The sequence below is a fragment of the Fusarium oxysporum genome, chromosome X (genome assembly GCF_013085055.1).
Source record: "Fusarium oxysporum Fo47 chromosome X, complete sequence".
NCBI lineage: Eukaryota > Fungi > Ascomycota > Sordariomycetes > Hypocreales > Nectriaceae > Fusarium > Fusarium oxysporum.
This window is the reverse complement of record NC_072849.1, coordinates 126,059-153,017: the sequence shown is the minus strand read 5'-3', so window position 1 is coordinate 153,017 and position 26,959 is coordinate 126,059. Positions and strand designations below refer to the sequence as shown.

General features: G+C 47.8%; 12 protein-coding genes across 12 annotated transcripts; 6 read left to right on the top strand and 6 right to left on the bottom strand.

The window, feature by feature from the left end:
- Window positions 1-140: 140 nt before the first annotated feature.
- On the top strand, window positions 141-1,619 carry FOBCDRAFT_285026 (uncharacterized protein; the record flags this gene model as incomplete). The annotated part of the gene is made up of 1 exon (XM_031190846.2): window positions 141-1,619. One exon carries the CDS (start codon window positions 141-143, stop codon window positions 1,617-1,619), a length of 1,479 nt encoding a protein of 492 aa, XP_031032077.2.
- Window positions 1,620-2,108: 489 nt separating this feature from the next.
- Window positions 2,109-3,722, top strand: FOBCDRAFT_243990 (Six-hairpin glycosidase-like protein; the record flags this gene model as incomplete). Its single annotated transcript, XM_031190845.2, has 1 exon — window positions 2,109-3,722. The coding sequence occupies one exon, from the start codon at window positions 2,109-2,111 to the stop codon at window positions 3,720-3,722; it is 1,614 nt and encodes a 537-aa protein (XP_031032076.2).
- Window positions 3,723-3,915: 193 nt separating this feature from the next.
- Window positions 3,916-6,108, bottom strand: FOBCDRAFT_232096 (uncharacterized protein). The gene has a single exon (XM_031190844.3). The coding sequence runs from the start codon at window positions 5,852-5,854 to the stop codon at window positions 4,007-4,009; it is 1,848 nt and encodes a 615-aa protein (XP_031032075.3). The 5' UTR covers window positions 5,855-6,108; the 3' UTR covers window positions 3,916-4,006.
- A 401-nt stretch (window positions 6,109-6,509) lies between these two features.
- Window positions 6,510-9,019, top strand: FOBCDRAFT_264504 (fungal-specific transcription factor domain-containing protein; the record flags this gene model as incomplete). Its single annotated transcript, XM_059611339.1, has 4 exons — window positions 6,510-6,591; window positions 6,700-6,780; window positions 6,830-7,410; window positions 7,463-9,019. The coding sequence occupies 4 exons, from the start codon at window positions 6,510-6,512 to the stop codon at window positions 8,933-8,935; spliced, it is 2,217 nt and encodes a 738-aa protein (XP_059465935.1). The 3' UTR covers window positions 8,936-9,019.
- A 297-nt stretch (window positions 9,020-9,316) lies between these two features.
- FOBCDRAFT_190374 (major facilitator superfamily domain-containing protein) lies at window positions 9,317-11,700 on the top strand. Its single transcript, XM_031190842.3, has 8 exons — window positions 9,317-9,726; window positions 9,780-9,790; window positions 9,848-9,932; window positions 9,979-10,353; window positions 10,413-10,652; window positions 10,705-10,851; window positions 10,908-11,121; window positions 11,177-11,700. Exons 1-8 carry the CDS (start codon window positions 9,461-9,463, stop codon window positions 11,501-11,503), a joined length of 1,665 nt encoding a protein of 554 aa, XP_031032073.2. The 5' UTR covers window positions 9,317-9,460; the 3' UTR covers window positions 11,504-11,700.
- On the bottom strand, window positions 11,688-13,128 carry FOBCDRAFT_243986 (uncharacterized protein; the record flags this gene model as incomplete). The annotated part of the gene is made up of 7 exons (XM_059610569.1): window positions 11,688-11,768; window positions 11,821-11,913; window positions 11,999-12,247; window positions 12,296-12,397; window positions 12,628-12,705; window positions 12,753-12,779; window positions 12,832-13,128. 7 exons carry the CDS (start codon window positions 13,126-13,128, stop codon window positions 11,688-11,690), a joined length of 927 nt encoding a protein of 308 aa, XP_059465934.1.
- A 1,564-nt stretch (window positions 13,129-14,692) lies between these two features.
- Window positions 14,693-16,559, top strand: FOBCDRAFT_190370 (cation efflux family-domain-containing protein; the record flags this gene model as incomplete). Its single annotated transcript, XM_059608690.1, has 3 exons — window positions 14,693-15,635; window positions 15,683-15,897; window positions 16,497-16,559. 3 exons carry the CDS (start codon window positions 14,693-14,695, stop codon window positions 16,557-16,559), a joined length of 1,221 nt encoding a protein of 406 aa, XP_059465933.1.
- Window positions 16,560-17,227: 668 nt separating this feature from the next.
- On the top strand, window positions 17,228-18,495 carry FOBCDRAFT_146939 (uncharacterized protein; the record flags this gene model as incomplete). The annotated part of the gene is made up of 4 exons (XM_059608245.1): window positions 17,228-17,350; window positions 17,415-17,437; window positions 17,675-18,231; window positions 18,290-18,495. 4 exons carry the CDS (start codon window positions 17,228-17,230, stop codon window positions 18,493-18,495), a joined length of 909 nt encoding a protein of 302 aa, XP_059465932.1.
- Window positions 18,496-18,749: 254 nt separating this feature from the next.
- On the bottom strand, window positions 18,750-19,580 carry FOBCDRAFT_243983 (uncharacterized protein; the record flags this gene model as incomplete). The annotated part of the gene is made up of 1 exon (XM_031190838.2): window positions 18,750-19,580. The coding sequence occupies one exon, from the start codon at window positions 19,578-19,580 to the stop codon at window positions 18,750-18,752; it is 831 nt and encodes a 276-aa protein (XP_031032069.2).
- Window positions 19,581-20,017: 437 nt separating this feature from the next.
- Window positions 20,018-21,301, bottom strand: FOBCDRAFT_190368 (uncharacterized protein; the record flags this gene model as incomplete). The annotated part of the gene is made up of 1 exon (XM_031190837.3): window positions 20,018-21,301. The coding sequence occupies exon 1, from the start codon at window positions 21,275-21,277 to the stop codon at window positions 20,018-20,020; it is 1,260 nt and encodes a 419-aa protein (XP_031032068.2). The 5' UTR covers window positions 21,278-21,301.
- Window positions 21,302-23,321: 2,020 nt separating this feature from the next.
- Window positions 23,322-24,344, bottom strand: FOBCDRAFT_232091 (concanavalin A-like lectin/glucanase domain-containing protein). Its single transcript, XM_031190835.3, has one exon. It carries the CDS (start codon window positions 24,294-24,296, stop codon window positions 23,388-23,390), a length of 909 nt encoding a protein of 302 aa, XP_031032066.2. The 5' UTR covers window positions 24,297-24,344; the 3' UTR covers window positions 23,322-23,387.
- A 275-nt stretch (window positions 24,345-24,619) lies between these two features.
- Window positions 24,620-26,553, bottom strand: FOBCDRAFT_190361 (major facilitator superfamily domain-containing protein). Its single transcript, XM_031190834.3, has 4 exons — window positions 26,332-26,553; window positions 26,063-26,277; window positions 25,425-26,009; window positions 24,620-25,368 (listed from the first exon to the last, which is right to left on the bottom strand). The coding sequence occupies exons 1-4, from the start codon at window positions 26,488-26,490 to the stop codon at window positions 24,753-24,755; spliced, it is 1,575 nt and encodes a 524-aa protein (XP_031032065.2). The 5' UTR covers window positions 26,491-26,553; the 3' UTR covers window positions 24,620-24,752.
- Between the last annotated feature and the right edge of the window lie 406 nt (window positions 26,554-26,959).

Below are 26,959 nucleotides of genomic sequence, written 5' to 3'. Positions count from 1 at the left end.
GCTTGTTACTACGAGCAGCTTGTGAACCAACCACTGTCAGATGACGACACGGTGTTATCAACCAACACGTTACTAGCGACGTTATGAATCCTTAAGAGTCCACAATCTCACTCCTCCAGCAATATCCAATCTAATAAGAAATGTCGCACCTCGGCGCCAGAAAATATTTCACTGTTTTTCTACCCCTCGTGTTTGCCTTTCTTTTCACATTCGCGAGCGCATGGCCCGAGGCACCACTATGGACTGATAAAGATCCTTGCCCTTCGATTATTCGCGCAATCGTCCCATCCTACAAGCCATTTGGTAGATGGGAAGCTGTACACAATGCTATGAAGTCATGTAGCAATATTACAGAGCTCGACCTGAGAATGGTGGGGGCAAGCTGCACGGAGTTTCCCGATGGTTATAATCTACCATTCAGGCCGGACGGGAGCGATCGATATCTCTCGGCGCCACAAATACTATCACTATATAACTACGAATTTCATGAATCTGAGTGGGAAGATATGCGGTCAGTAACACCACATTGGGCCAACGACGATGGCTCATGGCCTGTGTCGAATTCCACAAACTCTGTTATGAGATGGGCAACAGAAATGTATTATCGCAGCCGGTGGAAATGGGATCAATTGTCCTATGAATACAAATATGCCGTTGGTCTGGCAGACTATTCTCGATGGCAAAGACACGGAATCGCGCGAAGATGGTATGATCAGCGACATACACCGATTGAGAGGTTATCAATGGAAAACATGCAGCTCTGGCTGGAAGCTATGGACTTCTCCAAAGTGCACACTTTATCAATCGAGTATGGTGGCACTCGGCCGGAAGGAAAGGGTTTACTCGTTGACCTTCCCCCGGCATTAACAGGTCTCGAGAATCTCTCTATCCAGGGCCGGTGGTTGAATTGGAGAACATATCTGGCGGAGTGGGAAGCTGCTCCGGGACCGTTACCCAAGAACAAGTGGTCTTCTTCGCCGCCCCCTCCGGCCCTCGATTTTATCTTGGCGTTACCTACAACATTGAAGAAGCTCACCTGGACAAAGAGTGAAACGGTCCAAGAGGATATATTCGACTCTGTTTTGAAGCACCACGGAGCCTCTCTGGAACATCTCGCGTGGACAAACCACGAGGGAGGATTCAAACCTAGACCAATATTGGCTGAGGATCAGCTGCGCAGTCTGGGAAAATGGGCACCTGGTTTGACCAGCCTTACCGTCGATCTCGAACGGAGAAACGGAACCTTGCCCCAAGATGAGCTGAACATTCTTGCCGATACTCTACCCAAATTGAGAAGGCTAGTTGTTAATCTAAACCTACTGGACGAAAGGCTACTGATGAACAATACTGGCTATGATGACAAGAAGAAACACGCATCAGATTCAGTTTTGGATGTAGAAGAAGGTCTTGATCTATTCCAAGGTCTAAGAAAGGCCAAGGTTGGCGAGAAGTTCGACAGTGTCGAGTTTCGTCAGGGTGAATGGACTGATGATTGGCCTTTTGGAGAAAGTCTCTGGGAGGATAGATATTGGGTCAGGTGTTGGGTTGTTGAAAAGGATGGGGGACCAGGAGCGAGGTGCAAATCGGGAAGTGAGAAGGCCTTTGACGCCGACTTTTGACAAGATATAAGGCGTATCTTGGGTAATTGTGTGTTTGGTTGGTATGCTGCAGGAACTGTGTTCTTGTGAGTGTTGTTTTGACTTGATTGACCCGAAAGCTGATGCTTGCATGCCGCGCCTTACCTCGACTATGACTTCATTGAATATACCCATCGCATGCGTCCAGAAAGAGTGTAACCTTGATTTCCATCAGTCAATTGGACTTCCTGTAACTCCGGGTTGTGCCGGTTACCTTATTTGTGAAGGATTAATTAGTAAGAAGCGGCATCCGAATTCGTCCGCAGACCGAGCTAGATACTCCGTCACCAAAGGGAGGCGGGCTATCTTAGACGGCGGGTTTATTTCAACCATCAAGATGATCTGCAATGCCATTTTAGTAAGCACCAGCGGTTAGAATACAAGAGAGAACTCATTTGGATAAACACCTGGCCTTGAACTTGAAAGTTGCAGCTGCAAAGTATGACCTTGATTCCCAATGCAATTTCCACAATGGTTCCATTACTACAAGACACCCCAATTGCGACAAACAGTGTTTTGACAATTTCTTCCAAACCTGGTGACATGGCACGCAGCGATTCATCAGCGTCATCCGCGACCGAAGATGAACGCGTAGCCCTGAGTGAAACTTCATGGTCTGAAGGAGCAGCAGACACCAAGGAAGACGACATCCATGCACAAAAGCATGCTCTGCACAACGTTTTATCGGAGCTTTTTGAAGAAAATATCCTTGCCAAGCCCTGTCGTGCTGCAAGTAGAGTCTTGCAAGGCTTTATTCCGGCACATGACGGTTTTCCCGAAATCGTGCCCCAGCAAGGCCCTAGGCAAGGGCATTGGGAATTTCGCGAACCCGAATTCTGGACCTGCGGTTTCTTCCCGGGAACACTGTACGCTCTCCTTGAGCGATCTATCAGATACCCGGGATCTTTGCGAGCCGACAACCCCGAAAATAGATCATCCACGATTATCAGGAACTATTTACTCCCGTTATGCAAGTCATGGTCTGAGCCACTTCATGCCATGGCCAGCAGAACAGACACCCACGACATTGGCTTCATCATCATGCCGGCGCTTCGAAGAGATTGGGAGCTATTCGGTACCGAGCGCAGTTTGGCTTCTATCGTACAGGCGGCTCACAGTTTGGCTACCCGTTATGTGCCAGCTGCTGGTGCCATTCGCAGCTGGGATTGTCTTCTGAAAAAGGACATCACCGTCACAGACATGGAAAACAATCTCCTCGTCATTATTGATAGCATGTGCAATCTCGACCTCCTATTTTATGCTGCTGCGCAGACTGGTGAACAGAGACTCGCTGATATTGCTGCATCCCACGCAACGACATTATTGAAGACGCATCTTCAACCAGAGAGTGTGAGGTCGACTGCCAAGCACGGACATCAGGGTCAACTCTACTCGACTTGCCATGTTGCCAACGTCGACCCCCAGACTGGAGATTTGAAATGGCGACGGACAGCCCAGGGCTACGACGACCACTCGACGTGGTCGAGAGGTCAAGCCTGGGCTATCCTTGGTTATGCACAGACTTACAACTGGACCAAAGATGAAAGCTTCCTCGATGCAGCGTGCGGGTGCGCCGAGTATTTCCTCTATCGGCTGGAAACATCCCCTTCTTGCGTCGAGCTTCCGATTAAAACTGGACGAGGGCATGCAAACCCCCGCAGGGGACGACATGTACCACTCTGGGACTTTGATGCGCACATTGAGAATCCTCAAGATCCGCTTCGCGACTCATCGGCTGGCGTGATTGCCGCAAATGGAATGCTATTGCTATCCCAATCCCTTGCTGCGTTGGGTAGACACACGATGTCGCGCCGCTTCTTCGATGCGTCCATCGAAATCGTCAAGGATACGTTGGATGTGTGTCTCGCTACCGAGAAGGCCAAGCTGACCACTTTTGGAAATAATGGCACATCCATCAAAGTGGAAGATGTTGTCCTGGGGGCGACCTTTGATGCTCTTTTGAAGTATGGGACAGCTAACAATAATGAAAACGCAAGGAGACGGTATGCTAACCACGGATTGGTATATGGCGATTATTATCTTGTCGAGTTCGGAAACCTTCTTTTGAGTATGGGACTGATCTAGATATGAGTTCTCCTAGCTATAGTAATAGATAACACTTATTTAAACCGCATTCTACTTATTCTTATATTAATTGCAATTTTCAAATAATAATTGCGAAATGAGCATAATTTAAGAGGTTCTTTGGAGTGATACTTAAGACTTAAGGCCGAGAGCCCACGATCACTACACAGCACTCAATCATGAGTTTGCGTTACGCAGATATTATTAGTGGTGGAATAGATACAGATAGGCTTGAAGCGTAGAAATAGATATATGCTCTCAATGCACCTAGGCTGAGTATAATTTTATAGAGGGCCCCTTTCCAAAGTCCCATGAGGTGTTGCCTGTTGAATGCTGATATGTGTTTCACCAGCTGCCGTTATATCAATATCTAGCATATTCATGGAGCCCCAGCCATCCTTGAGATAATACCAGTCATTTGGCACATAGTCCATGCTCTGGTTCACATTGCTCACGCCAAACACTGCAGTTGCAACAATGGCTGATGGTGGAGCCTCCGACGCCACGTTGGACTGATTACCCATGGTACCTGCACCAGAATACCGTATGGAAGGAATTAACGTCTTCTGTGCAACCAAGTTTGTGTTAGGATCTGCGTGAATCAGATATCCTCTCCCTCCTAGCTTCGGTTCATCACGGCGAAGCTCTCCTTTATGGTGGATGCTTGGCGTCAAATCAACGATGCCACTAACTCCCCCTCGAGATTTGACCAGAACACTGGATCCCTCAGCAACATAACCTTCGGCAAACTGCCCATCATGTTTAATCTTTGCGCTGTCAATCGCAGGAATATGATACCCCGCATCCGTCAGCGCGTCTACTGCGAAGGAGCTATCCACTATTTCGAAGCTGTTGAACCACGGGATGCCATTGACTTCTCCAAGGCCTTTTATGTGATGGATACGAAGATGCCATCCCGGGTAGTGGTAAGTCAAAGGAACCAAAGTCGTTTGGATTTCTAGGTCCAGGTTCTTTACTGGTCTCCACGTGCTAGTTATGGAAGGAAGATGGCCATGGCCTTTTGCAGAGTGAATAGGTATAGTATCGAAGCGAACATCGACTGGTTGCGACCTGACCCTCCACGGTTCACCGCCATCCAATGTCACAGCCAAGGTGCTATCGGGCGCAACCTGGTGGAGTTCCAAGCCAGTTGGTACGCTGTACCCAAAGGCAGAAGAGTATGCAAACTTTCCATACTTTGCTTCTCTGGCCTTGAACATTTTGGCGGTCATCTGTCCCGCTGATAGAAGATAATGATGCTCTTCAGAGTGACATACTATCTGATGAGGTGCTGGAAAGACTCTTGCAGTGTCGGGATGTCTGGCGCTTGGAACCAAGGAATAGATCGGATGGGGTTCTTCTTTGACGGTCCAGAATGGATGATCTGATGGCAACCCCAGCACGACGAAGGATTTCAGGCACCAGTAGACGGATTGTCTGGAATTATAGTCTTCAGACATGTACATATTTGGGTACGCATAGCCAATGTTCATTGTGCCGTCTGAATTGAAGATCTCTGGCTGTTTTACCCACCATCGAAGGTGCCGCAGGAGAAGTCCCTTGACTGCACCCAGGCTAATTCGAGAGTTTGTAGACTGAATGTCCGAGAGGGCAAAGGCAGACCAGAAAGCTCCACAGGCGAACCGGTAAGTCATGCTTCTACCAAAGGGGATAGCAGCACCGTTCGTGTCAAAGTATCTCCAATATTCGGACGCAAAATCCATCGCTTGCTGTCGATATTTCGCAACTCTTTTCTCGTCATCTACTGCGCAGCGGGCGTACAGTAGCTGTGCGAATTGGATGGCGAAACTTCCAGAGTAATAATCTGCCTGCTTCCTATCGTCCCCCCAAACACCATCCGACGACCATCCCTCTCCGAGATAGAACTGATCGAGCAATTCAAAGTCGGCATCCATGGCTTGTCTCGCTTTCTCTTCGTCGGATCCCAGCACCTTCGTGAGTGCCAAATTCACAATAACTCGGAACCATCGCCAATTATTTTGCGGCATGTCGAAGCTGTTAATTTGTTTCAGCCACTGTTTGAGATTCTCTAAAGACTCGGAGTTCAAGGATGACAGGATCACTTGAGGCTCCATCAATAAGGCAAAAGCTATGGATTCCATCTCAACCATGCGCTGGTCAAAGGATCCGAGGTGACCCCAGTACTCGGAATTCTCTGGATCGACACCAGCTTCAATGCCGCGGAGCCAGGAACGCAGTGAAGGGTCGGTGGACTTATCCACGAGGCCTGATATTGCCCATAGTGGACGAGCAAAACCTTCAAGTTGAGCCGCGACATCGTCAAAGCCCGCGGCAGTCGATGGGTATAGCTTGACGCGAGCTTTAGACTTGGACCTGTATTGCTCCAACGGTTTGATAATGGCAGTGGCTGCACGTAGCAGGTCGTGGCGATCCCGGAAGGGATTATCAGAAAAGCCGGGTAATCCAGGCATAGCAGCTTGATGAGCGAGGCACGAATGCTGATGTCAAAGATGAAAGGCTGACCAAAATCACCAATCCTGAACAATGACAATATGAAGTTTGAAAGAGCTAGGTTAATTTAGATGAGCTCGGTGAATCTTGGTCGGATTATCGATTCAACCTCAGCCATGAGAAGCTAGGTCAGCATAAGCCAGTGATCATCGATGTGCGGGGCTGCTCGGCACCTCGGGGTATCTCAAGCGGCCCCCGGGCTAAATAACTCGGGACACTTGAACTCCCGCCTTCTCGTCTTTCATACTCACAAACAACTGTACTGCGTGCTTTTACTTTGTCCGAGGTGATAAGATGGATAACGACAGCTCCACTCAGCCAGAGCAGACTGCTCAAGCCTCCGATGTAGGCCTTGCGTGCAACTGCTGTCGGAAGCGTAAGCTTCGATGTTCACGAGAGACGCCAATCTGCGAACACTGTCGTAAGACAGGTATGGCGACATAGCGCTCCACCATTTGCTGAAATATCTTACATACATTATCAGGGCAAGATTGCGTTTACGAGACAAAACGTGCCAAGCCTGGCATGAAAGCTGGTGCCATCGAAAACGTCCACAAAAGGCTTGGTACAGACAATTCTCATATACCACGACCGTATGACTGAGTAAAGATTAGATGCATTGGAACGGACGATCGCGAAACAACAGATAACATTAGAAGCCCTGCGCACTGAACAGACATCAAATAATAACGCAGGCTCACAACAAGAAGCTATTGATGGACAGAGTCTGCTCTTCTCTCTTGCACGTGAGATATGCAAACTTGGCAATCCAGCTCTTGCCATTTCTTCAGACACTTCCCATGATTCCGGAAATAAACGTCGTCGAACGGAAGAACACGGTGCGCAACAAGAGAGGCTTTATTATGTGGTCAATCAGCCAACTTTGCCAGACAATGTCATCCTCGATCAAGTCGTAGACGCCTACTTTCGGCAGATACATCCATGGATTCCTATGATACACGAAGGCCGATTTCGCAAACGACTTCAAGATCATGGCGATAACACAAACTTGCTTCCACTCCTACAAGCCATGATCTTGAGTGCCTCACATCATGTTCCTAGGCGCGACGTCGCCGAGATAGCACAGAGTCTCATTGGGGACCAAGAGGATGTCAGAGACTGGGTGGTTGCCAAAGCTACCAAATGTCTGTCAGTGGAGAACCTACAAGCTCTAATAATCATCTGTTTCCGTGATGTAAGCTAGCGCTTGATCCTTGATTCACTCTCGGGGCTAACACGAATTCAAGATTGGTGACGGAGAAGAGTGTCGAGCATGGTCGCTTATCGGTGCTTTAACTCGCATGGTTGAATATCTCCAGCTCACGATAGAAAGCGACGAAGCAGACCGTTCATCCTTTTCGCGACCATACACCTCTCTACACCCGCCACATGGATGGACAGAAGCGGAAGAAAGAAGGAGGGTATTTTGGTGTGTCTTCAACCTAGATCGCTTCTGCTCCTTCACCACGGCTTGGAACACTAGCCTTACCTCAGATGATGTCAACCGCCGATTGCCCTGCGATGGAATAACATGGAGAAAAGAGGAGACTGTATCCACCCCATACTTTGGTATCTGGGATAAATCGGCCGCACGCATCGGAAACCCCATCGCGTTTCTCCCTTCACATTCTACCACCGCACCAGCCACTGCCGATGAAGGCGGTATTACACCATCCGAAGCAACAACATCGCCGGGAGCAGCAGCGTCTTCTGTTGACATGTCGACAGTCGGGGCTTTTGCGTATTGTATCGAGGCAACCGAGTCGCTGAGTCGCGTCACGAGTTACTTCCTCCAGCAGAAGGTCAATACCAAGGACCATAACGATCTCGGTAGTTGGCTCACAAGATTCAAAGAGCTCGACGTGCGGTTGGTGCACTGGAAGATGCTTCTTCCTAAGAAGTGGAAAGTGAATATTGCTCAGCAATCGTCGAGGATGGATCCAAACCTTACGCTAGCTCACGTCACACACAATGCATCTATGATACTACTTCATCAGCCCATTGCCTTTCCTCCTCTGGACTGGACGTTCCGAACAAGGCTACCGAGCTTCTGCAGCCTTGATACTTGCCAAGCAGCAGCTATCGAGATCGCCACGATAACGAACCACTACCTCCAGATTGCTGAGCATACAGGGCCTCTGAGTAATCAATACGCTTTCTGTGTATACCTTGCGGCCAGAGTTCTGCTTTTACATTGGCGGTATCATGCTACCGATTCTTTGTCATCCGAGTTCTGGGCATTGATACAAAACCTAGAAACCATGGCTAAACGATGGGCGGGGCCTCATCAACTCGGGATTAGGGAGAATCTAGCATCCAAGTATCAGGCTGTTCTTGTTGACTTGCATACTCGATGCGTTCAAGACGCATCTTTCAACATCAACCCTTCGGCTTATACAACAGAAGTTAAGCACTCTCGATCAGTGTCACAACACTTGGATGCGGCTCCGAGATTGCAAGGTCATCAAGCTGTTAGACATCCAGCCCAAGAGAATGGAGGCCCCTCATTCGCAGGCAATGTGTCAGCTAACGCGTACTACCCTGGTGCGACGCCTAGCTTAGTCAATGCTCAAGCAGGGCAAAGAAGCGGTAGTGTAGGAAGTGGAGACTTGGGCATGATTTCTCAGATGCTCCTTGATGCCGAGTTTATTGATATGGATCGCGTTATTAGCTTTGATGATGGTATCTTTGGAACTGAACACGAGAGCGGGTGCTTCTGAGAGGGTATGGTGTAGTATTATCAATGTAATTCTCATCATTCTTTTTTATTAAAATTCAGCGACTAAAAGCGGCCAATTATTGACAATGAGATCAGGACTCGGTGTGTTGAGAGTTTCGCGAATGGCAGCAGTCGGCCTTCGGTGTAGCATCCACCGACGCCAGTAAAGAAACAACGTTTTCGTATAGAAGGCCAGTTCACAAATCGGCTCACTGTAAATTACCCCAGGTTTCTCACAGCCTTGGCAATTAATCAAACTTGGAGATCCCCCGTTTCCCGAGAAAATTGCTCCGACAGATTTGCCCCGATGGCTTTTGGTGACAGACCAGCTTCAAACTGGGGTGACCCCATGGGGACGGGCATGCGGGGTAATGCGACCCCGGATTCAGAACAAGCACACGATCGACAGATACAAGAAGACAGTCAAGACGATCATTATAGTCAAATTCCATCAGCTCATGTCTCACTTCAAGGGCACGATCAAAGCTGAACACATTCTAACAGTGCCACCTTGCAATCCATTGCAATGACTTCTCAACCGAGGACCAACGATGGGCTCGAGATCCAGCCTACGAATGAGCAGCCACAGACTCGCCGGGACATCGCTGGCAACCCCGAAGAGATCCCCGAGCCAGTAGTCAAGAATGGAGTTGTCGTTAGTTCGGCGACCAAACCCGAGGCCAAGAGTGTCTGGCTCGCCTGGCTCTACATCTTCAATTGGTACCCTAGTCATTACAGCAAAGAGGAGAAGCGACTTCTCAGAAAGCTGGATCGTACCATTCTGCCACTTATGTAAGCTCAAGCATCCTTCAACTAACACGATTGGCTAATGACCTCGCTTTCAGTTGTTCCATGTGTAAGTCCCGACCTGAAATCGGCAATCCCTAGTAAGAGTAGCGCTAACAGTTGATAGACTTCATCAAGTGGCTTGACCAGTCCAATATTAACAATGCCTATAATTCGGGCATGAAAGAAGAGCTTAATCTTAAAGGCATCGAGTAAGTTGGCTGCATCTCTACAGTTTGCACATCTAACCTGATCCAGGTACAACTTGTTCTCTACCTTCTACAACATCGGCTATCTCGTAATGGAAATCCCCTGCATGCTGCTCATTTCTCGTCCCAAATATGCTCGTTGGGTTCTGCCCATCTGCGAGACTCTCTGGTCTATCATCACCTTTGTTCAATGCCGTAACAATAGCGCTCCAATGATTTACGGCATGCGATTCCTCATGGGACTGTTCGAAACCCCAGCTGCTACTGGCTCCTTATACGTTCTGTCCTCTTGGTATCGATCTGATGAAGTGTTCAAGCGTGCTGGGGTGTGGTATGTTTCGAGCAATATCGGTGCCATGTTTGGTGGATACATGCAAGCTGCCGCTCATGCTGGTCTCGACGGAAAGGGAGGCATGGCTGGCTGGTAAGTTGACGGAAATCCGTTCCCTACTTCTCGTAGCTCTCTGACTCTTGTGACTTTAGGCGCTGGGTCTTTATCATTGATGGCATCATTTCCCTGCCAATTGCCATTGCCGGCTTTTTTCTCTATCCTGGTGTGCCTACCAGCCCTCGTGTCTGGTGGCTCAGTGAAGACGACCAAAAGCTTGCTCAGGCACGTATGCAAGACGATGGGATGAGGAAGAGCAAGAAGATTGGCAAGAAGATGCTGAAGCGTGTCTTCCGGAAGTGGCACTTTTACATCGCTGTCTGTACCTATGTCTGGTGAGTTCTTGAGCTGCAGCTCCTCAGTATTGGCTGGGACTAACGATGCTAGCTTTCAACTGACTACCTGGGTTGCTGGCCAGATGATTGTCTGGGTAAAGTCTACCGGCCAATACTCTGTGGAGATGATCAACATCCTGCCAACGGGAGTCCAAGCACTAGCCATTGTTGTGGGCATTACTGTGCCTTCGTTTGTCATGTCAGTTCCAGGACCCTCGCCTATCTCTTTAAACTAGAGGCTCACACTTCCTACAGGGTTTATCCAATCTGGGTGCCTTTCTGTTTTGCAGGAACTGTCCTCCTGTTCTGTCACTCGACCCTTTTAGTCTGGAACATTCCTCTCGGATTGCATTTCGCCGCATACTTCCTCCTTGGTATGAGTTCTTGTATCACCCCCATGCTTTTCCCATGGGTGCACCTGATCATGAAGGACGACAATGAAGCAAGAAGCTTTACTACCGGCGCCATGGTGAGTTGATCAACATTCTAACCGACCTTGTTTTGAAGCTTATGAGAACTCTTAGATGACTGTTGGCTGGGCCTTCTTTACCTGGTACAACGTTGTCGCGTTCCCCATCACTCAAGGTCCTCGTTGGACCAAGGGTTTCTCGGCAAATGTCGCTCTCACCTGCTGTTATCTGACTCTATTCATGATTGGCCAATTCCTCTGGAGACGGGACATCAAAGCTGGTCTGTACAAGAGAGCTATTGAAGAAGAGGAGAATGAAGAGGCAGTGAATGAGAAGCTTGGCCCAGACGCTTTGGACGACAAGGTTACTGATCATCAAGTTGGGCGGGCTCACATTGAGGACAAGAACGCCGAGGATGAGAGGATCAAGGAGATCAAGTAAGACTCGTAGAGCATTCGGCCACACCAGTCAATGTGTACAAGTCGGTCTCACACGATACGTCACGGAGGAGCTATTTACACGATGGCATATGAAATAGGAGTATATTAGGTAAAGCTATAAGTCCAGAAGATATTCCTTCCATCACATGGCTGAACAGTGTAAGATCGCTCATGTTTGCCCCAAATTACAACTTCCTATCATAAAGCGGCTTGTGCTCTTCATGGATGCTGTGCTCACACTCATAATCGACGTGAACAAATGCCCGCTCAACATCACCAAGTCCTGCAAGATGTTAGCGCAGGTCGACAAAGAACGACTATGTAGAATCTCCCTTCAATCTTTCGCTGCAGTGACTGAGCAACATCATGGCTGATCTTGAGAGATGTTTGCTCATCCATGACGATATCTACCTCGACATAATATTTTTGCCCAGCATGATACGCGCGGCACTTCTCTTTGTTAGTCGACTGTCGATACATCTAGTGTGCTACTCACTGTCTCGACCATAGAGATCTGGTCATCATGCGTTATACTCATGTAGATCAACTTGGCAATAAACTCTTGGGGCGCGGCCTTGCCGACTAGTAGCCATATTTGTTCAAAAGCATTAGAGATCCATGAGAAAAGGATCAGAAGTGCGATGCAGATAGCACCGATAGGGTCCAGATACCAGATGAACTTGTCACCTACGACCGACATGATGAGGCCAAAGCTGTTGACAGCAATGTCGTTACGGTGGTCAATCTACCAGATGATTAGAGAGATAGCCAAGATGGTCTCCGTCAGGCTTACAAAGAACACATGAACTGATGGATACTTTCGGTAAGTCATGCAGTACAGCATGAGAGATGCCTTGCTGAAGACTAGAACACCATCAGTGATTGCGAATTGCGACTTGGTTAGTTCACTCACTAGCAACGCAAACAAATATAATTGGTATCAGGTGAAGCTCCTCAGACTCGGTCTTGCCGGTGCCCAATGTTCTGGCCGATTCGATCAGAAGCTGGACCGCGACCGTTGTCATGAGGGCGCAGAAAAGGATGACTCCAATGGTTTCAATCCGCGTTCGACCCTAGAACACCATGAGTTGCTGCATCAAGGACTTTGGGGATAACATGCCATACAACAGGATATTTGTAGATGCTTGGTCGAGCCGCCAGCCAAGAGGTAATGAGCATCACGAAAGAAGAAACAAGGTCCATCTGTGTCAACGTTAGAACACATCGCTTAACAAGCGAGTGTTACTTACAAACGCATCTGCTGCTGTAGCGAATAGCTGTGACCCGAGTTAGCTACCGGCCTGTACTATGATAGATGTACGCCCATACCGCTAATGATCCCGTTGAGATAGCCGCATACAACTGAATGACGAAAAGGCAAAAGTTGACTACAAAGGATGCATTAACTGCAAACTTGATCTTGCCTGCCACTCGAGCCTCTTCTTCAGCTTGGGCCCTCTCTTCATCATCGACGCCAAGAAACTGGTCTATAAGCTTATTTTGTCGGGTATAGAACTTCCGAAGCAAGCGTGCATCGCCTTGTGGGTAATCGTTCTTGATTTGTTCTTTTGTTACGTCTTCGCGTCGTCGGGATGTGAGGTTGAAAGGGTCGTTGACTTCCTCCATGATGGAGTGTTGCAGTGAGGGTGGCGTAGAGGATGGTGCGCTGACGATTGAGGTAGTGTTCGATGGGAGTATTCTTTTGACTTTCTGGAAGCTTTTGGAAAGGTAGCGCAAGTTTTCGATAGGATACTGATGTCTTGGCGATTCCAGGAGAGAGCCACCTGGATATACATATGGCTGGATGGACAAAAGTCAGAGTAGGCTTTTTCGGCCGTGTGGCTTTTATTACACCGAAGGGATGCTGCTCCATGATTTCGCTAGCTACGTGTAATAATGATCTGGAACCGTTGCACAGCAAGTAGATCTCGGCTATCCGGCACCGTAACGCGGGGGTAGATCCTAGCGAGCTGGAACCAGGTCCAACGACGGAAGCCAATAAGGCCGCTTGAAAAGAAATATTACCCGGAGAAAATATACCTGAGTTGTCCTTGGTTGGGATACACTGTGGATTTGTATCATGCACAGCCTGGATTACAGAGATCCGACGTGGTATTGAGGCTGTCATTTTTGAGACGGGATGATTTGTTTCAACGGCTATTGCTTATGTTCGAGACAGTTCTCCCATTACGTCGTCACCTTCGGCACCAGGTGACATATGTAGCACAGTAAGTATCAGACTATTTTATTTCTCTATTAATACAGAAGGACTGGGAAAAGGACTACACTGGAATCATGACTTGGATACTTCCTGTCGCCGACAGATGAGTACGCCATGGTGGCAACAGGGTAGCTGGCTTGGAAAGGGGTTTATGTATAGGGACGGAACTTTGACTACACCGCTCGTTAGATACACAGTGCCAAACGGCCCGTTCAAGAAATCGAGAGCCTCGTAAAGGGAAAAACTAAAAGGGCGCAAGACTCGGGAATGTGAGATTGTCGTCATCTCAAAAGCTTGGATGCATCACACCCTTTTTTTAACGGGCCAAGAAGAAGCTTAACTGGCAGTGCACTACTCCCAATTTGACCTAGGCTTGGCGGGATAGTGGATCCGGAAACGAAGACATCCTATTACTAAGCGGTTTGGCTGGTTTCCGTGAGATCTAAATCTCATCGGTGAAATTTTTGCCTAAAGACCGAGCCCACCATCCGTAGATCACTCTTTTTCCATCTCTGACCCCTCCTCTGAGACTTGCCATTCTGTTGAATGAATGAATCAGGCCACTTATGGCAAGACAATGAAAGATAATTGCAGGTACTAATTATCTTTATCCTTAAACTATTTATAGGCAGATGCATCTTTAATTGAGATAGACTTTATCTGGAATCTTGATAATGCCGGCTAATTGTGGAGCAGACATGATTACTCGCCGGTCAGCCAAGTCAGCCTAAGGTGATTAGCGTCCTTGTGCATGCCAACGTCGGTGTTGTCACCGTGCCCAGACGCCACTATTTTGTGGGAAGCAATGACAGAATAATCTCCGGCGACATGGCTCCCTTTGTTGGGAGAGAAAGAAACCTGCAATTGCCTGTCATATGATTCGTTCTTTTTGCCATCTGTTATATCCTTGTTTCGTCTGGTTTTTTGTTTCTTACTTGTTATTATTCCTTCTGAAACTTAATACACAAGATGGCCGACCAGACAGAGAAGATCACTATGAGCTCAGTACATGCCCGCGCTCACGTACAAGGAAAAGATGTCGAGGTCCAACATGATATCGATGATCCTTTGGGTCTATCCGCACACATCAAGCTTGAATCCGACATGCCCAGAGCCAACACCTCACGCAAGCGTCGTCTAGGTCTCAAGAAGAATCACCCGCTGCAGGAGTTTTACGAAACACAGAACCAGAGCATCCGGGCCATGCTCAAGTCGGTGGAAGAGCACGAGCAAGAGGTGACAGACGCTCACGGCGCCAACACACTCATGTACAACATCTGCGTCAAAGGTTCTTTGGTCGCCAACATCATCCTCTCCGGTCTCCAGCTATATGGCGCTATCTCATCCAGCTCCCTCTCGCTTTTCACCACTATGGCCGACTCCGTCTTCGATCCCATGTCTGGTATAATGCTGTACATGGCCCACCGAGCCGTCAACAAAGTCGACCCGAATAAATACCCTTCAGGCAGAGCCCGTATCTCGACTGCTGGCAACATCGTCTTCTCCTTCATCATGTTTTCCGTCTCACTGGTCCTTATCGTCATGTCTGCCCGTGACCTGGCCGCCGGATCTGAGGAGGAGACCAACAAGTTTCATTTGCCGTCGGTCATTGCCGTGACTGTTGCCTTTGCTACCAAGCTGGGGCTTTTCTTTTTGTGCTGGACTGTGAAGGACATTTACAGTCAGGTTGACATCCTTTGGCGCGACCACCGAAACGATCTCTTTATCAACGGCTTCGGCATTCTCACATCTGTCGGTGGCTCCAAATTGAAGTGGTGGATTGACCCGATGGGCGCCATCATCTTATCCGTTCTCATCGCTGGCCTCTGGCTCCATACTGCCTATGACGAGTTCCAACTGATGATCGGTGTCACCGCGGACAAGGACATCCTACAGCTCATCACATATATCTGTGAGTATACCACCCCAATGGCTTGTAGGTGAATGCTGACTGTTTAGCGATGACACACTCGCCTCTCATTGAAAAGGTCGATACAGTGAGGGCTTACTACTCAGGCCCCCGGCTTGTTGCAGAGGTCGACATAGTGATTGATCGTAACGAGCGAGTTGAAGTAGCACATGACGTTGCGGAGGATCTTCAGATTAAGCTAGAGAAGCTGCCCGTCATTGAGCGTGCTTTTGTGCACATTGACTATGAAACTAGTCATAAGCCAGTAAGCTCATCACCTCATGCTTATCCAAGTCTCATTTTGCTAACGAGTATAATTAGGAACATAATCTGAAAAAGCTGATGTAACCGGAACTGCATTACTCTATAAAAGTGCCAATGTGGAGATGCGTACAGTACAGATACAAACATAGATGCCTGCCCTATAGAATATGAACCGACGGTGACCCTGTGTCCTGCTTAAAGTTAGAGTTCGACTGATTGAGCTTGAGCTTTTCGTAAGAACAATAGGTTCGCCCGCACCAACGGGGAAACTCAAGCCAGGATTATGCACGCCGGTATTAAGCCCACTTGTTTACCAGCAAGTATAGATAATAATCACGAGCCACACCAGCGGAGTGTTGAACATGTATAATAAGGTCGATTCCGAGCACAAAGAATATCTGGCATATCTTCAGGCTATCTTCTGTTTTGACTTGGCGAAATTGGCACATGCGTGAGGAACATAACCAAGACTTGACATGGGGAAAGCTTGGTTCTGGTCAGTTGAGGTGCCGCTTTAGTATGTCTCTCTTGATTTCATTAGCCAGATGCCCTTTGCTAAGTGATATCTAGATGTAAATTAACTCCTTGTAAATTGTATAGAGCAGACAGCGCATGAAAAAGGGCGCAACCCCAGATGCCTCCGAACGTGTTCTTCACGACTAAACGATCGTCGGCAGTAGCGATAAATTTAGATTATCTGGGTCCATCATGGCTTCAGTCTAGGCCTTGCAGTACGGTTCAGGTCAAGATGTTCACTGTTGGTTAATTTGGCGAAAGGCAACGGTGTGTTTCTTATCGCAGCAGACTAGTATAATATGTGTTAAGGGTAGAGAAATAAGGAGAGGTAAAAGTCTGGAAGTGGCAGTATATTGTCAGATTTAGAACTAAAGTTCGAATTTAGTACCCGTTGATTAGAACCTGGCTTTACTGTTTTGGCCAAGGTTCTATAAAAAGCGGGATAGATACAGTCTCCCGTTAATTTAGTGCAGCAATGTCTATTGGTCTGTGCTTCGACTCTTACTTAATTATTCCGATGCAAAGAACGGACATCGGTAAAGATTCAAGTCCGAGTTGAGAATCAGCTATGGTTAGGTGCTCCTAACCATACAAGTCGACGAGCAATTCTCACCGACTCCGAGTTTCGTAGCTATAGGTTTAACCTTGTTTACTTATAAAAGCCTCCTTGACGCATAACAGTTTACTTTCTCGTTTTAAAGAACATTAACTCCAGATCTCTGCTCAACAGACAGTCAACGCTTCACTGCTTTGCATAGCTAGTGCTTCAAGCTTTATTACCATCACGACCCCAAAAGACATTTGCAGTAAAGTAAATGCCGACCAATCGAGCTGCTTGGATCAGGGGACCAAAGTCCTATCCCTTGGAAGTGGGGCCAGCTACGTTTCCGACTCCGAAGTCGGGTGAGGTTATCATCAAGGCCCAAACCTATGCTCTGGTAAGAAGGCACCCACAGTTTGTTGTATGGAACACTCCATCACTAACAGTCATCCCATATTTAGAATCCAGTCGAATGGAAGGTCCAGTAAGTATCACTTGGTCGTAGAGAAAAAAGCTCATTATCCATCTAACATGATCCTAACAGAGAACAAGACTTCTTTGTCAAGACCTACCCGTTCATCCTCGGCGCTGACGTTGCAGGTTATGTTGAAGATGTTGGCGAAGGTGTCACTCATGTTCAAAAGGGCCAACGTGTCATGGGGTAACCAACCCCTTTGCCCCACGGTGCAAGGAACAAACAACTAAGCTAATCATGATCCAGATACTGCATTGGCTTGGGAGTAAACGACCCAGCATTTGGTGGTTTCCAGCTCTACCCTACTCTGTTTGCTTCGTTGGTCTGTCCAATTCCGGACAGTCTGAGCTTCGACGAGGCAGCTGTGGCTCCCCTTGCTGTGACCACGGCAGCGGTGAACCTATACCACCGCTCTCACCTAGGCTTACCACTTCCAAGCCTAAACCCTCAACCCAGTGGCAAGGCCATTTTGGTCTGGGGCGGATCATCTTCAGTCGGTTCTACGGCTATTCAGTTGTCTGTCGCTTCTGGACTGGAAGTAATAAGCACGGCGTCGAAGCTCAATCATAGCCTCGTCAAATCCGTTGGTGCGACTACCGTCCTTGACTACAAAAGTCCAACCATTGTGCAAGACGTTGTGTCTGTGCTGTCAGGTCGTGAACTTGTTGGCATCTTTGACGCTATTTCAGAGCCAGAATCCATGAGACCTGTCAGCGAAATCCTCGATCAAGTTGGCAGCCACAAAGTTGGTCTTGTGGTGCCACCAACAATCGAGTTGTCCAAGAACTTCATCCCCACATTGTGTAAGTCCAGCCACGAGCACATACTGTGATTTTGCTTCCCATATTAATCATTCGGTAGCACTTGCATTTGAGATCTTGAATAATGATGAAAGCAAGGTTTTGAACCACATATGGCAGGAATTTCTGCCCGAATCTATTCGCCGAGGTAGCTTCCAACTCCAGCCTCCCCCGGTCATTGTTGGCAAGGGCCTTGGTGACATCCAGCAAGGACTAGATAAGTTGAGATCTGGAGTCTCAGGGCAAAAGTTTATCGTGCACGTCTGACAGGTGTCTGTTCGGTGCTTGCATACATGTCATAGATTCTCGTGGAAGGGCAGAGGAGCATGGCCGCTGGATGCCGCGTTGCTGGGACATTGTTCGTTTTTCAACCGCCTTTCCTCTACTCCTTTGTTGTTCTGTACTGATATCCAACAATCCTGTAAATGAGACAGAGGAAGAAAACAAGGTGACAGATTCTCGGTAAAGACTGGATAGTTTAATAAATATAACCTCTGTAACTAAATCCTAGCCATTTATCTTTAACCAAGGGCAGACATAACAAGCTTATTACCGCCATTAGCACTTACAGCAGCACCATTAACCCAACGACCCTCTTCACTTGCGAGGAAGCTCACGACATAGGCGATATCGTCAGGAACACCAATTCTTTCTCCCGCGGTTGTGTCTCGGATCTGCCCATCGAGGAAGCCTGGTGGCATCATGTGTTGGCTGGCTTTGATCGAGTCTGTGGCTGTTAGGCCCACAATGACACTGTTGAACGTTGCTTTCTTCAACTTGGAGAAGTTTTCGGCAAAGGCTCGGGTGTAGCTCTGGAGAGCGGTTTTGCTAGCTCCATAGGCGACAGTCGGATCGCTATTGGCTTGGTAGGCTAGAACGCTTGAGATGTTTATCACTCGGCCTCCGTAGTCGGGAAGATGAGGTAGCAGGGCCGTTGTGATTGAAACCGGAGCGTAAACGTTTGCCTGCATTATCTCGAGAAACACGTCCAAGGTTGTGTCTTTAATCGGTAATGCCTTGGCAGGGTCAGCCAAGACGGCATTGTTAACGAGGATATCGACAACTGTAGTGTCTAGTCTTTTGACGACCTCGGCAATGGTTTTCGGTCCAAACTGAGGATCAAGCGCGTCTGCTTTGATGGCGATTGCTTGCTCCACACCGAGTTCCTGGCATCTCTTCAGAGTTTCCTCTGCAGCCTCGATGTTGCTTGCGTATGTGATCGCCAGTTTGGTAAGGCCCTTGCGTGCCAAGTGAATGGAAATAGCTTGCCCAATACCGCGAGAGCCTCCTGTCACAATGGCAGTCTTGCCATTCAATGACCAAGGTGCATCAGACGAAGGGGGTGCGGACATTTTGTTCTTTGAAAACTTTGTGAGGTGGTTTTGGTTTAGGAAGAAAAGGCTGATTTGCTTGCTTGATCATTTCTTAGGTTCACACTGATGCCTAGTATTTGTACTCCTCTTGAATGAATATCTACTGGCATGATGTGATCGGATTTAATGCAAGTTGGATGCCGAAAGCTAGGACGCCAAAAGTCCGCTCACCAAAGGAAAGGATGAGCTTCGAGTAAAGCGGAATTGTACTACTGAAAAATGGTAACAGTTTAATTGTGGAGACTTGAGAGAATAGAAAACTTTATTTAGGAAGTATTGATTTACCGTATAGAATACGAGCGGAGATTGAAGCATTGACTATAAGCGGAGTTCCACTTCAAGACACCTTAACTCCGTAATTTCCTTCCAGATCTGCAGGAGCAACTGTTCACAGCAGTGAATCTGTAGTATAGTGGCTACACTCTATTCTTCCGCTCCTGGTGTTGTCTCAAAAGTTGCTTCCCATAATCATTACCATTTGGGGTTCTGACCAGAGTGTGAATGTGAAAGGGAAGAGGCTCCTTATTGTTGAGAAAGACGCCCGAATGATGATCGAACTCAACCATGATGACCGGAGAATGCACTTTGTAGTAAAAGGCATCTCTGTCTCCAAATCCGCCAATCCAGCAGAACCACGTGTCATCCCAGTGGCTAGCAATTTGTTCAAGGTGGGAGGCTAGTGCTTTCTCCGGGAGGTAGTTCAAACTTAGTTTGACCAATTTGCGGACCGCGTTCTGTTGAGGCTCGGAGAATGTTGTTACCCTGACACCCTCGTATGGGACTATGCGGTTGTCCTGAAAAGCACCTCCGAGATGTCGCTGATCTGCTCGATGCCATCGTCCTGGAGGGTACTCGTCGCCACTCAGCTTCTTGTAGATCTGAACGTCTTTCTGAACCTCGGGATCAAGCGACTGCATAAGGCTGAGGGCAGTCTGTTCTTGATCAACGAAAAGCTCAAGACCCTCATGAGGACCTGCATCAATGATATTAGGCTCAGCACCCATAAAGACAGGTGACACCACCATCTGCGTTCCGACCATGAAGCAATTCATGCAGAGGTGGTGGCCGAATATCTGCCAGCCCCATGGCTCTTCTGGAGATGGTGTGCCGAAGATGACAAAGTTGTACGAGTTCTCGTTTAGAACTTTAGTGCCGTTGACTACCTCGCCGAGGAATTGGTTGACTTTCATACAACCATGAGCCTTTTCATATCCCTCGGCTGATAGACTCGCTTGCATAAGAACATGTAAAGCTGCGACAAGATCCTTGGAGGCTTCTTCCAGTCGCACACCATGCTTGAAGACATAAATCTCAGGGTTCATCCAAAAGCGCCATTCTGGTGCATCAACCGGTCTGAGAAGTTTCTCTCTCTCCTCTTCTGATGCAACATTGATGGCGTTCTGGGCAGCCTTGACAGCATGTGGTGGAGCTCCGAAATTCTCATTTTTGTCTGCCAGACGGAACAGGTTGGGGATCACCTTTCCATCTGTCGTGATTCCCTTATAAGGCTGGTCGTAGCGTTCTTTCCAAGCCTTCATCCACCCGATCATGAATGGCTCAGAGCATCGATGGTCAGCCCACTGGTAAGTGTTAGACTCTGCCAATTGTATGCTTCTTGGGGCATCCGCGGGCGGGATGTAATCACGGAATCCCGCAGGAGAGCGAGTTTGTGTCATGTTTTTGGCGCCGACACGACGGTCAATGTGAAAGATGTCTGTGGCGATTATGATAACGAATAGGTCTCACTAATGTATGTGCACGCGTATAGCCCAGATAGGTACTGAAGGGATAAGTAAGATGAACTAATCGTGACTCTTATTGTGGACTTCGCATATAAAACAGGCTCATTATGAGCTCGTCAGGAGCTCTCATTCACTACAAGACCAACGTCTGCCGATTTCTGATCAGCTCATAATTCTGAGCCCTCGGCAGCGGCCGGAAGACTTCTGGAACAGGCGCTGCTGTCCAGGATTGAGAAGTCGAAAAGCTCTCGCGGACGTGTCGCGTTCTTTTCCGTTCCGAGGTCATCACCACCACCGAGTTCCATCTTGGGCGATGACGCATGAGCGAATAGGCGATTGTCCCCACGCACCATCTGAGACGCGCGGTTGGTAGCGCGTTATGGCTTAGGCGTGTCCACAACGCGCTGTTCCGAAATCCCGCCAATGCCCCCCGCAGCCACGGAAGCGAAGAGAGACGGGTCAACGTACTGACTCGGTCCAGAGCCATGCCAGCTCAGCAGTGGTGCAAATTAAGTCCTTTGGCGTGTTTTGTAGAAGTCTTTGATGCAGGTAAACAAGTACGATGGTCGCACCAGGGTCAACGGTTGATGGAGGCAAAGATTGCCGCTGTGGCGTAGTGCTTAATGCCTGATGTCTGTTTCCCTTGTGTATACCCTGTACTTACCTTGCAGTCCTCTATTATTTAAAGAATTAAAGGAATAAATAAGTATATAAGTATATATAATAAGTAATTTAGTAATTATTTAATTTAATTCAAATTAATTACTTTTTATACTTTCCTTTTATAATATTATTATATTTTATTCAATTTTTACGTATTTTTCTCAATATCGATAGCCTTGATCAATTGATCCACTGCTAAAGATAGCTAGAAGTGATTACACATGTTTCTTGCCCTCGCAGTCCGGGACCTATATCAACACTATGCCCTTGTACGATGGGAAGAAGCGACTCTACTATCAGAATTGCCATTGGAAGGTCGATATAGTCAGTGGTGATACGCTCGCACCTTTCTCACCTCTCCACCCAAGTATCACCAAACCGCGCGCTCTTGAATTACGCTTCATATCATTGAAAACCACCATCACCAGGCTCACATATCGCTGCCTTGGCCTCTGAAGATTCCTGGCATACATCTTGACATGATCCAGATTTTCTTTGCCCGTTAGCCTAGAGTTGGTTGACTGGTAAAGGCCAACAGACGCGCATTACGTGTTTTTGTCCTTGACATCACATTGAGTGGTTCAGTTGGGACACAAGGTGTTTGATATACGAATTGTATGACCGACGAAAGACATAATTGAATCTAGCGCTCCTCACAATCAATATTAAGCAGGGCAAATGCCACTCTAGAGTTTCGAATGTCTTCAGTCCTGGTGAGGTTCCTTCGTACTTACCAGGCCTCACAACTTGAGCAGCCCAAAGGTGCCTGTGTGGCTTCAAACTACTGAAAGACCTTCTGAGGGCGAAGCTGCATCATAGATAAGAGACAGTTGATTTTTCGCAGCCCCCGATTTAAGGTCATGATTGAGCTGCGGAAGCGCTTGCTGTCTAAAAGGTTAAACCTCAGGCAGTACCCCCAAGGGGGAAGGCAACTTTAGGCCTATCATCTTACTTATAAATCAACTCAAAGAAACCTTTAATCTCTGAGAAAGTAGAACCTAAGACTTGATGCCTTGTCTAGAGAAACTCGAATTATTTAAGGTTTTGCCTTTTTGTTATTTATATCCTACCCTAATTACTTTACCTTTTGTTTTCTGTCGCCCGTGACGTTATCCCCTACTTTTCGATTTAACTCTTCCTGCTATCACCATGCCGTCTTACACGACCGCAACATTAAAAGACATCAGTTTCTGAGACAGCAACGGTTGTCTGACTGGCAGAGGTATAAGGAGTCTTTCTTATTACCTTCATGCATTATTAAGAATTAAAGATATTAATAACATAAAAAATAATATATAATATAAGCGGCTTTCTTTGAATATAACTATAGGAAAAATATAATAGAAATAAAATACAAGGTAGGATTGATAACAGAAATATCTTACAATGAGTTCCAAACTCCTACGTAATCCACTTCCAAGTTAACCGAGGGCCCATCAATCGTGGCATTGTTTGGTGGGCCAGGCCAGTTTCCACCGACGGCCACGTTGAGCAGCAGGAAATGCTCCTTATGCGCCAGCTTCACCCAGGTCGGCTCGTCCCCAACAGTCGCACCCGTGACATTGAAGATCTTCTTTCCATCCAGAAACCAGTTCAGCGACTCGTCCCGCCAAGATCCGTTTTTCCCCTCGCCGCACATGCTCCTGTCAACCATGAAACCTAGCGTATGGAACTCGCCTCTGGAAAAGTCCCTGCCTCCACTTCCAATCCCGTTATACTCGTTGCATGGTCCTCCAGGAGCAGTCCCGCAGTGGATGGTGGAATACATCTTCGATTCACCATTGATCACCTGGAGAATATCCCACTCTGTAGCCATCGGCCAGTTTGTGTAGTTACCTCTGAACTCCGTGCCCAAAGCCCAGAAGGCGGGCCAGATGCCTTGCATCTGTGAGGCCGGCGCTCCACCGACTTTGAGGCGCGCCTCAACAAGCAATTTCCCTCCTTCTTTAGCAACAAAATCGCTTCTTTGAGTCTCAATCCTTGCCGATGTCCATTTACCCTCTTTGAGTCGTGGTGTAATAGCCAAATTTTGGTCTTTTGTTATGTGTACGTTGGAAGGGTCCTTGGTGTAGGTTTCGAACTCGTTGTTTCCCCATCGCTCTGCTCCGCCTGGGTACGAAGTTCCGAGGTCGAAGATCCAGTTCGAGGACGAGGGAAGTGATCCTGGATAACCGAAGAATGTATCAATGAATGTTGGAGCAAAGCCGGGTTTGATGAGTGGAGTGATTTTGGAAACCGGGCTCGCCACCGTGGCAGTCAACACCATGAGGGTTAAAAAGAGTGACTTCATGATGAAAAGGTTCAAAAGAGTGACTGAAATAGAAAAAAGGAATGTATGTAATAGAGAAGGGTGCAAAGATAAGATCTTGCCATGGAGGGGACAGATATCATGTATTTATAGCATTTTAGGTAATGTATAAATTAGCTTTTAATTATATAGAGTTTAATTAGAAAGTATTATTATTTCAAAGTTACTAAGTATTAAACACCTGCCTTTCTATTATTAGTGGCCAAAGCTAATTAAGGTTTACAGGCTTAATTGCTACGTATGGAAGAAAATCTCTCACCTCCTTTAATCTAGTACACGGACGATACATCGGCAGATAGATCTTACTCGGATAACGCGGCGTATTATAAACCTTAATCTTAGGGATCTTCTCTAGCCAGACCTAACATAACGACGCCGAAATCACCCCCCCAAGGCTATCGTACTGTCTGCGCCCTCTCAATCTCAGACCTCCCTGTTTCACCTAACCTGGCCAAACTTCAAACGGAGCTGATGGCCAAAGCGATGAACAATGGCGATCAGAATCATACTCGCCGCTACAATGCAAGCTTGAGTCCCAAAGCTTACATCGTAACCAACCTTGGCTCCCCACGGCTGCTGGTAATATCCGACACTGAAACCACTCAAAGCTCGGAACACGTTGGTCAAACCACAAACTTCTGCAGGGGCAGACGGGTACGCATCCAAGAGGTATGAAGCCACGGCGACAGACGCGAGCATGATTCCAAAAGCATGCATGCCCCATCCTACGACGATTGCTGCAACTGAAAGATGCTTATGCAGGGCTTGTCCCATCAAGACGAGGCCGGCGATCATGGGGATAGCCGAGATGTAGATGGTCATGAGACGAGCCTCGGGCTCAAAGACACCGTTGTGCTTTCGGACATAGCGCCGAGTGAGGTGGTCGTTGAAGAAGTGACCAAAGATCTCGCCCAGGAAAACGCCGACGATTGGAGCAAAGTGTAGGTATCCCAGTTGAGTAAAGCTGTAGCCATAGCCTCCCATCTCCTGAGGAAGACCAAAGAGGATGGCGGTCGAAATATTAATACCGATCGACCATGCAAAGCACATGAAGCTGGGGACATTTGGTTAGCTCTTGGACTGTTACAGAAAGGCGCAGAACAAACTTACTAAGCAGCGAGGACGAGGAGAATGACAGGCTTCGACAGGATCAGGAGGACTCTCTTGTAGGCATCATAAACAGACTCGAAGTATCCAGAATGATACTTCATCTGCCATAGACCAGTAAGCCGAAGCAGTCGAGAGAAGAAACCTTGGCCTCGAGATGGTTGAGCAGATGAAGGCAAATCACGATTGTACCAAGTTTCATCCAGAAAAGTCAAGATAAGAAGCAAGCTCATGCCATTGACCCCGACTCCAAGCCAAAAGGCATCCTGCCATTCATGGGTCTCTCCAATGACAAAGTTGGCGAGCAGTGGGCCCCAGTATGGAGATGTGATATACATGAGAGCCCAAAGGCCGATCTTTCGCGCTCGTTCGTGGAAGAAGAAGATATCTTTGATGAAGGCGATCGCGATCGTCTGACCAGATGTAAGGAAGAGGCCCTGAATGGCTCGGACGCCCATGAACATCTCAAAATCGGTGGAAACGGATGAAAGGATCGAGAAGATAAGACCGAGGAAGGTGGACCAAAACAAGGTCGGTGCTCGTCCAATGATGGAAGTCATGGGAACCCAGATCAAGCCACCAATGGCCCTGAGAACAAATTAGTAAAAGTCATAACGAGAAGCAAGGTAAAGACTGCTTACATCATAAGGACGTTGATGCTGTTATTATGATTGACCGAGTTTGGAGACTTGTGCCATTCGGCCGCCTGAAGAATGACCGGGGCGCTACCAGCAGCGGATGTAAAATCTGAAGTGAGAGCAGCCCAGGCCACAACCAGGAGAATGAGGTGCTTCTTTCGTGATGACCAGTTCAAGGGGTCATTGGGATCGTCTGTCGGCTGGGGCAAAAGCACGGTCTAGAAGAATGCAACTGTCAGCAGTCATGGTAACCTGTGAATTGCAAGACTTACATGTCCATCTTCAGCAAGACGCAGAGAGGTCCCTTCGGCACGTTCAACCTGGAGAAGAACCCCAGCTTCAGCTCGAGCCTCTGGGGGGAACTTGTCAACAACGCGAGAGCCGTCTGACTTCTCGTCATTGGAAAGGTGCTCCACCTCTGGCTTCTCCATGATAGCTTTCAAGTTGGGTAATGATGTTTGATCTCGAGCTGTGCAAGTCGAGTGCTGCAGATGTGGGAATGAAGCCGCCCATTTGTCTATACAAATACAATTTGCGTTGTCAAAGCTTGGACAGTTAAGAACAAACACAGCATGGCAGTTCCGAAATTGCGAAATCCGGGGCCCCGTGGGGTAGAGTGGCTTCCCGTCGTGTGACGGGCGTAGCCAAATGCCAGCTTGGCTAGCCTGTTCTGGAATGCCCCTTGATTTCCGGCGACCCGGTCAGTCCAGAACGCCAAGCTCAAATCTTATCTCCAGTTTGCGCCATCGCATCTCCAGTACCTGGCGAGGTCTCTGGCTCGATGGAATGCAAATGAATGCAGTTCCTTCTACATTCTAGCTATGCGTACTTTATATGCAGGACGCAATTGACATATGACTTGAGAAAATGTCATTGAGTCGCTAATCTGAGACGTATTCT

What these genes read in the sequence shown, in the direction of transcription:
- FOBCDRAFT_190374 (XM_031190842.3), top strand. Translation starts at nt 9,461, where the DNA reads ATGACTTCTCAACCGAGGACCAACGATGGGCTCGAGATCCAGCCTACG. An exon ending in AAGGGAGGCATGGCTGGCTG is followed by an intron (nt 10,354 to 10,412) that starts GTAAGTTGACGG and finishes TTGTGACTTTAG; the next exon opens with GCGCTGGGTCTTTATCATTG. An exon ending in ACTGTGCCTTCGTTTGTCAT is followed by an intron (nt 10,852 to 10,907) that starts GTCAGTTCCAGG and finishes CACTTCCTACAG; the next exon opens with GGTTTATCCAATCTGGGTGC.
- FOBCDRAFT_232091 (XM_031190835.3), bottom strand. Translation starts at nt 24,296, where the DNA reads ATGAAGTCACTCTTTTTAACCCTCATGGTGTTGACTGCCACGGTGGCG.
- FOBCDRAFT_190361 (XM_031190834.3), bottom strand. Translation starts at nt 26,490, where the DNA reads ATGGAGAAGCCAGAGGTGGAGCACCTTTCCAATGACGAGAAGTCAGAC. An exon ending in GTCTTGCTGAAGATGGACAT is followed by an intron (nt 26,278 to 26,331) that starts GTAAGTCTTGCA and finishes GCATTCTTCTAG; the next exon opens with ACCGTGCTTTTGCCCCAGCC. An exon ending in CTCCTCGTCCTCGCTGCTTA is followed by an intron (nt 25,369 to 25,424) that starts GTAAGTTTGTTC and finishes AAATGTCCCCAG; the next exon opens with CTTCATGTGCTTTGCATGGT.
- FOBCDRAFT_232096 (XM_031190844.3), bottom strand. Translation starts at nt 5,854, where the DNA reads ATGGTTGAGATGGAATCCATAGCTTTTGCCTTATTGATGGAGCCTCAA.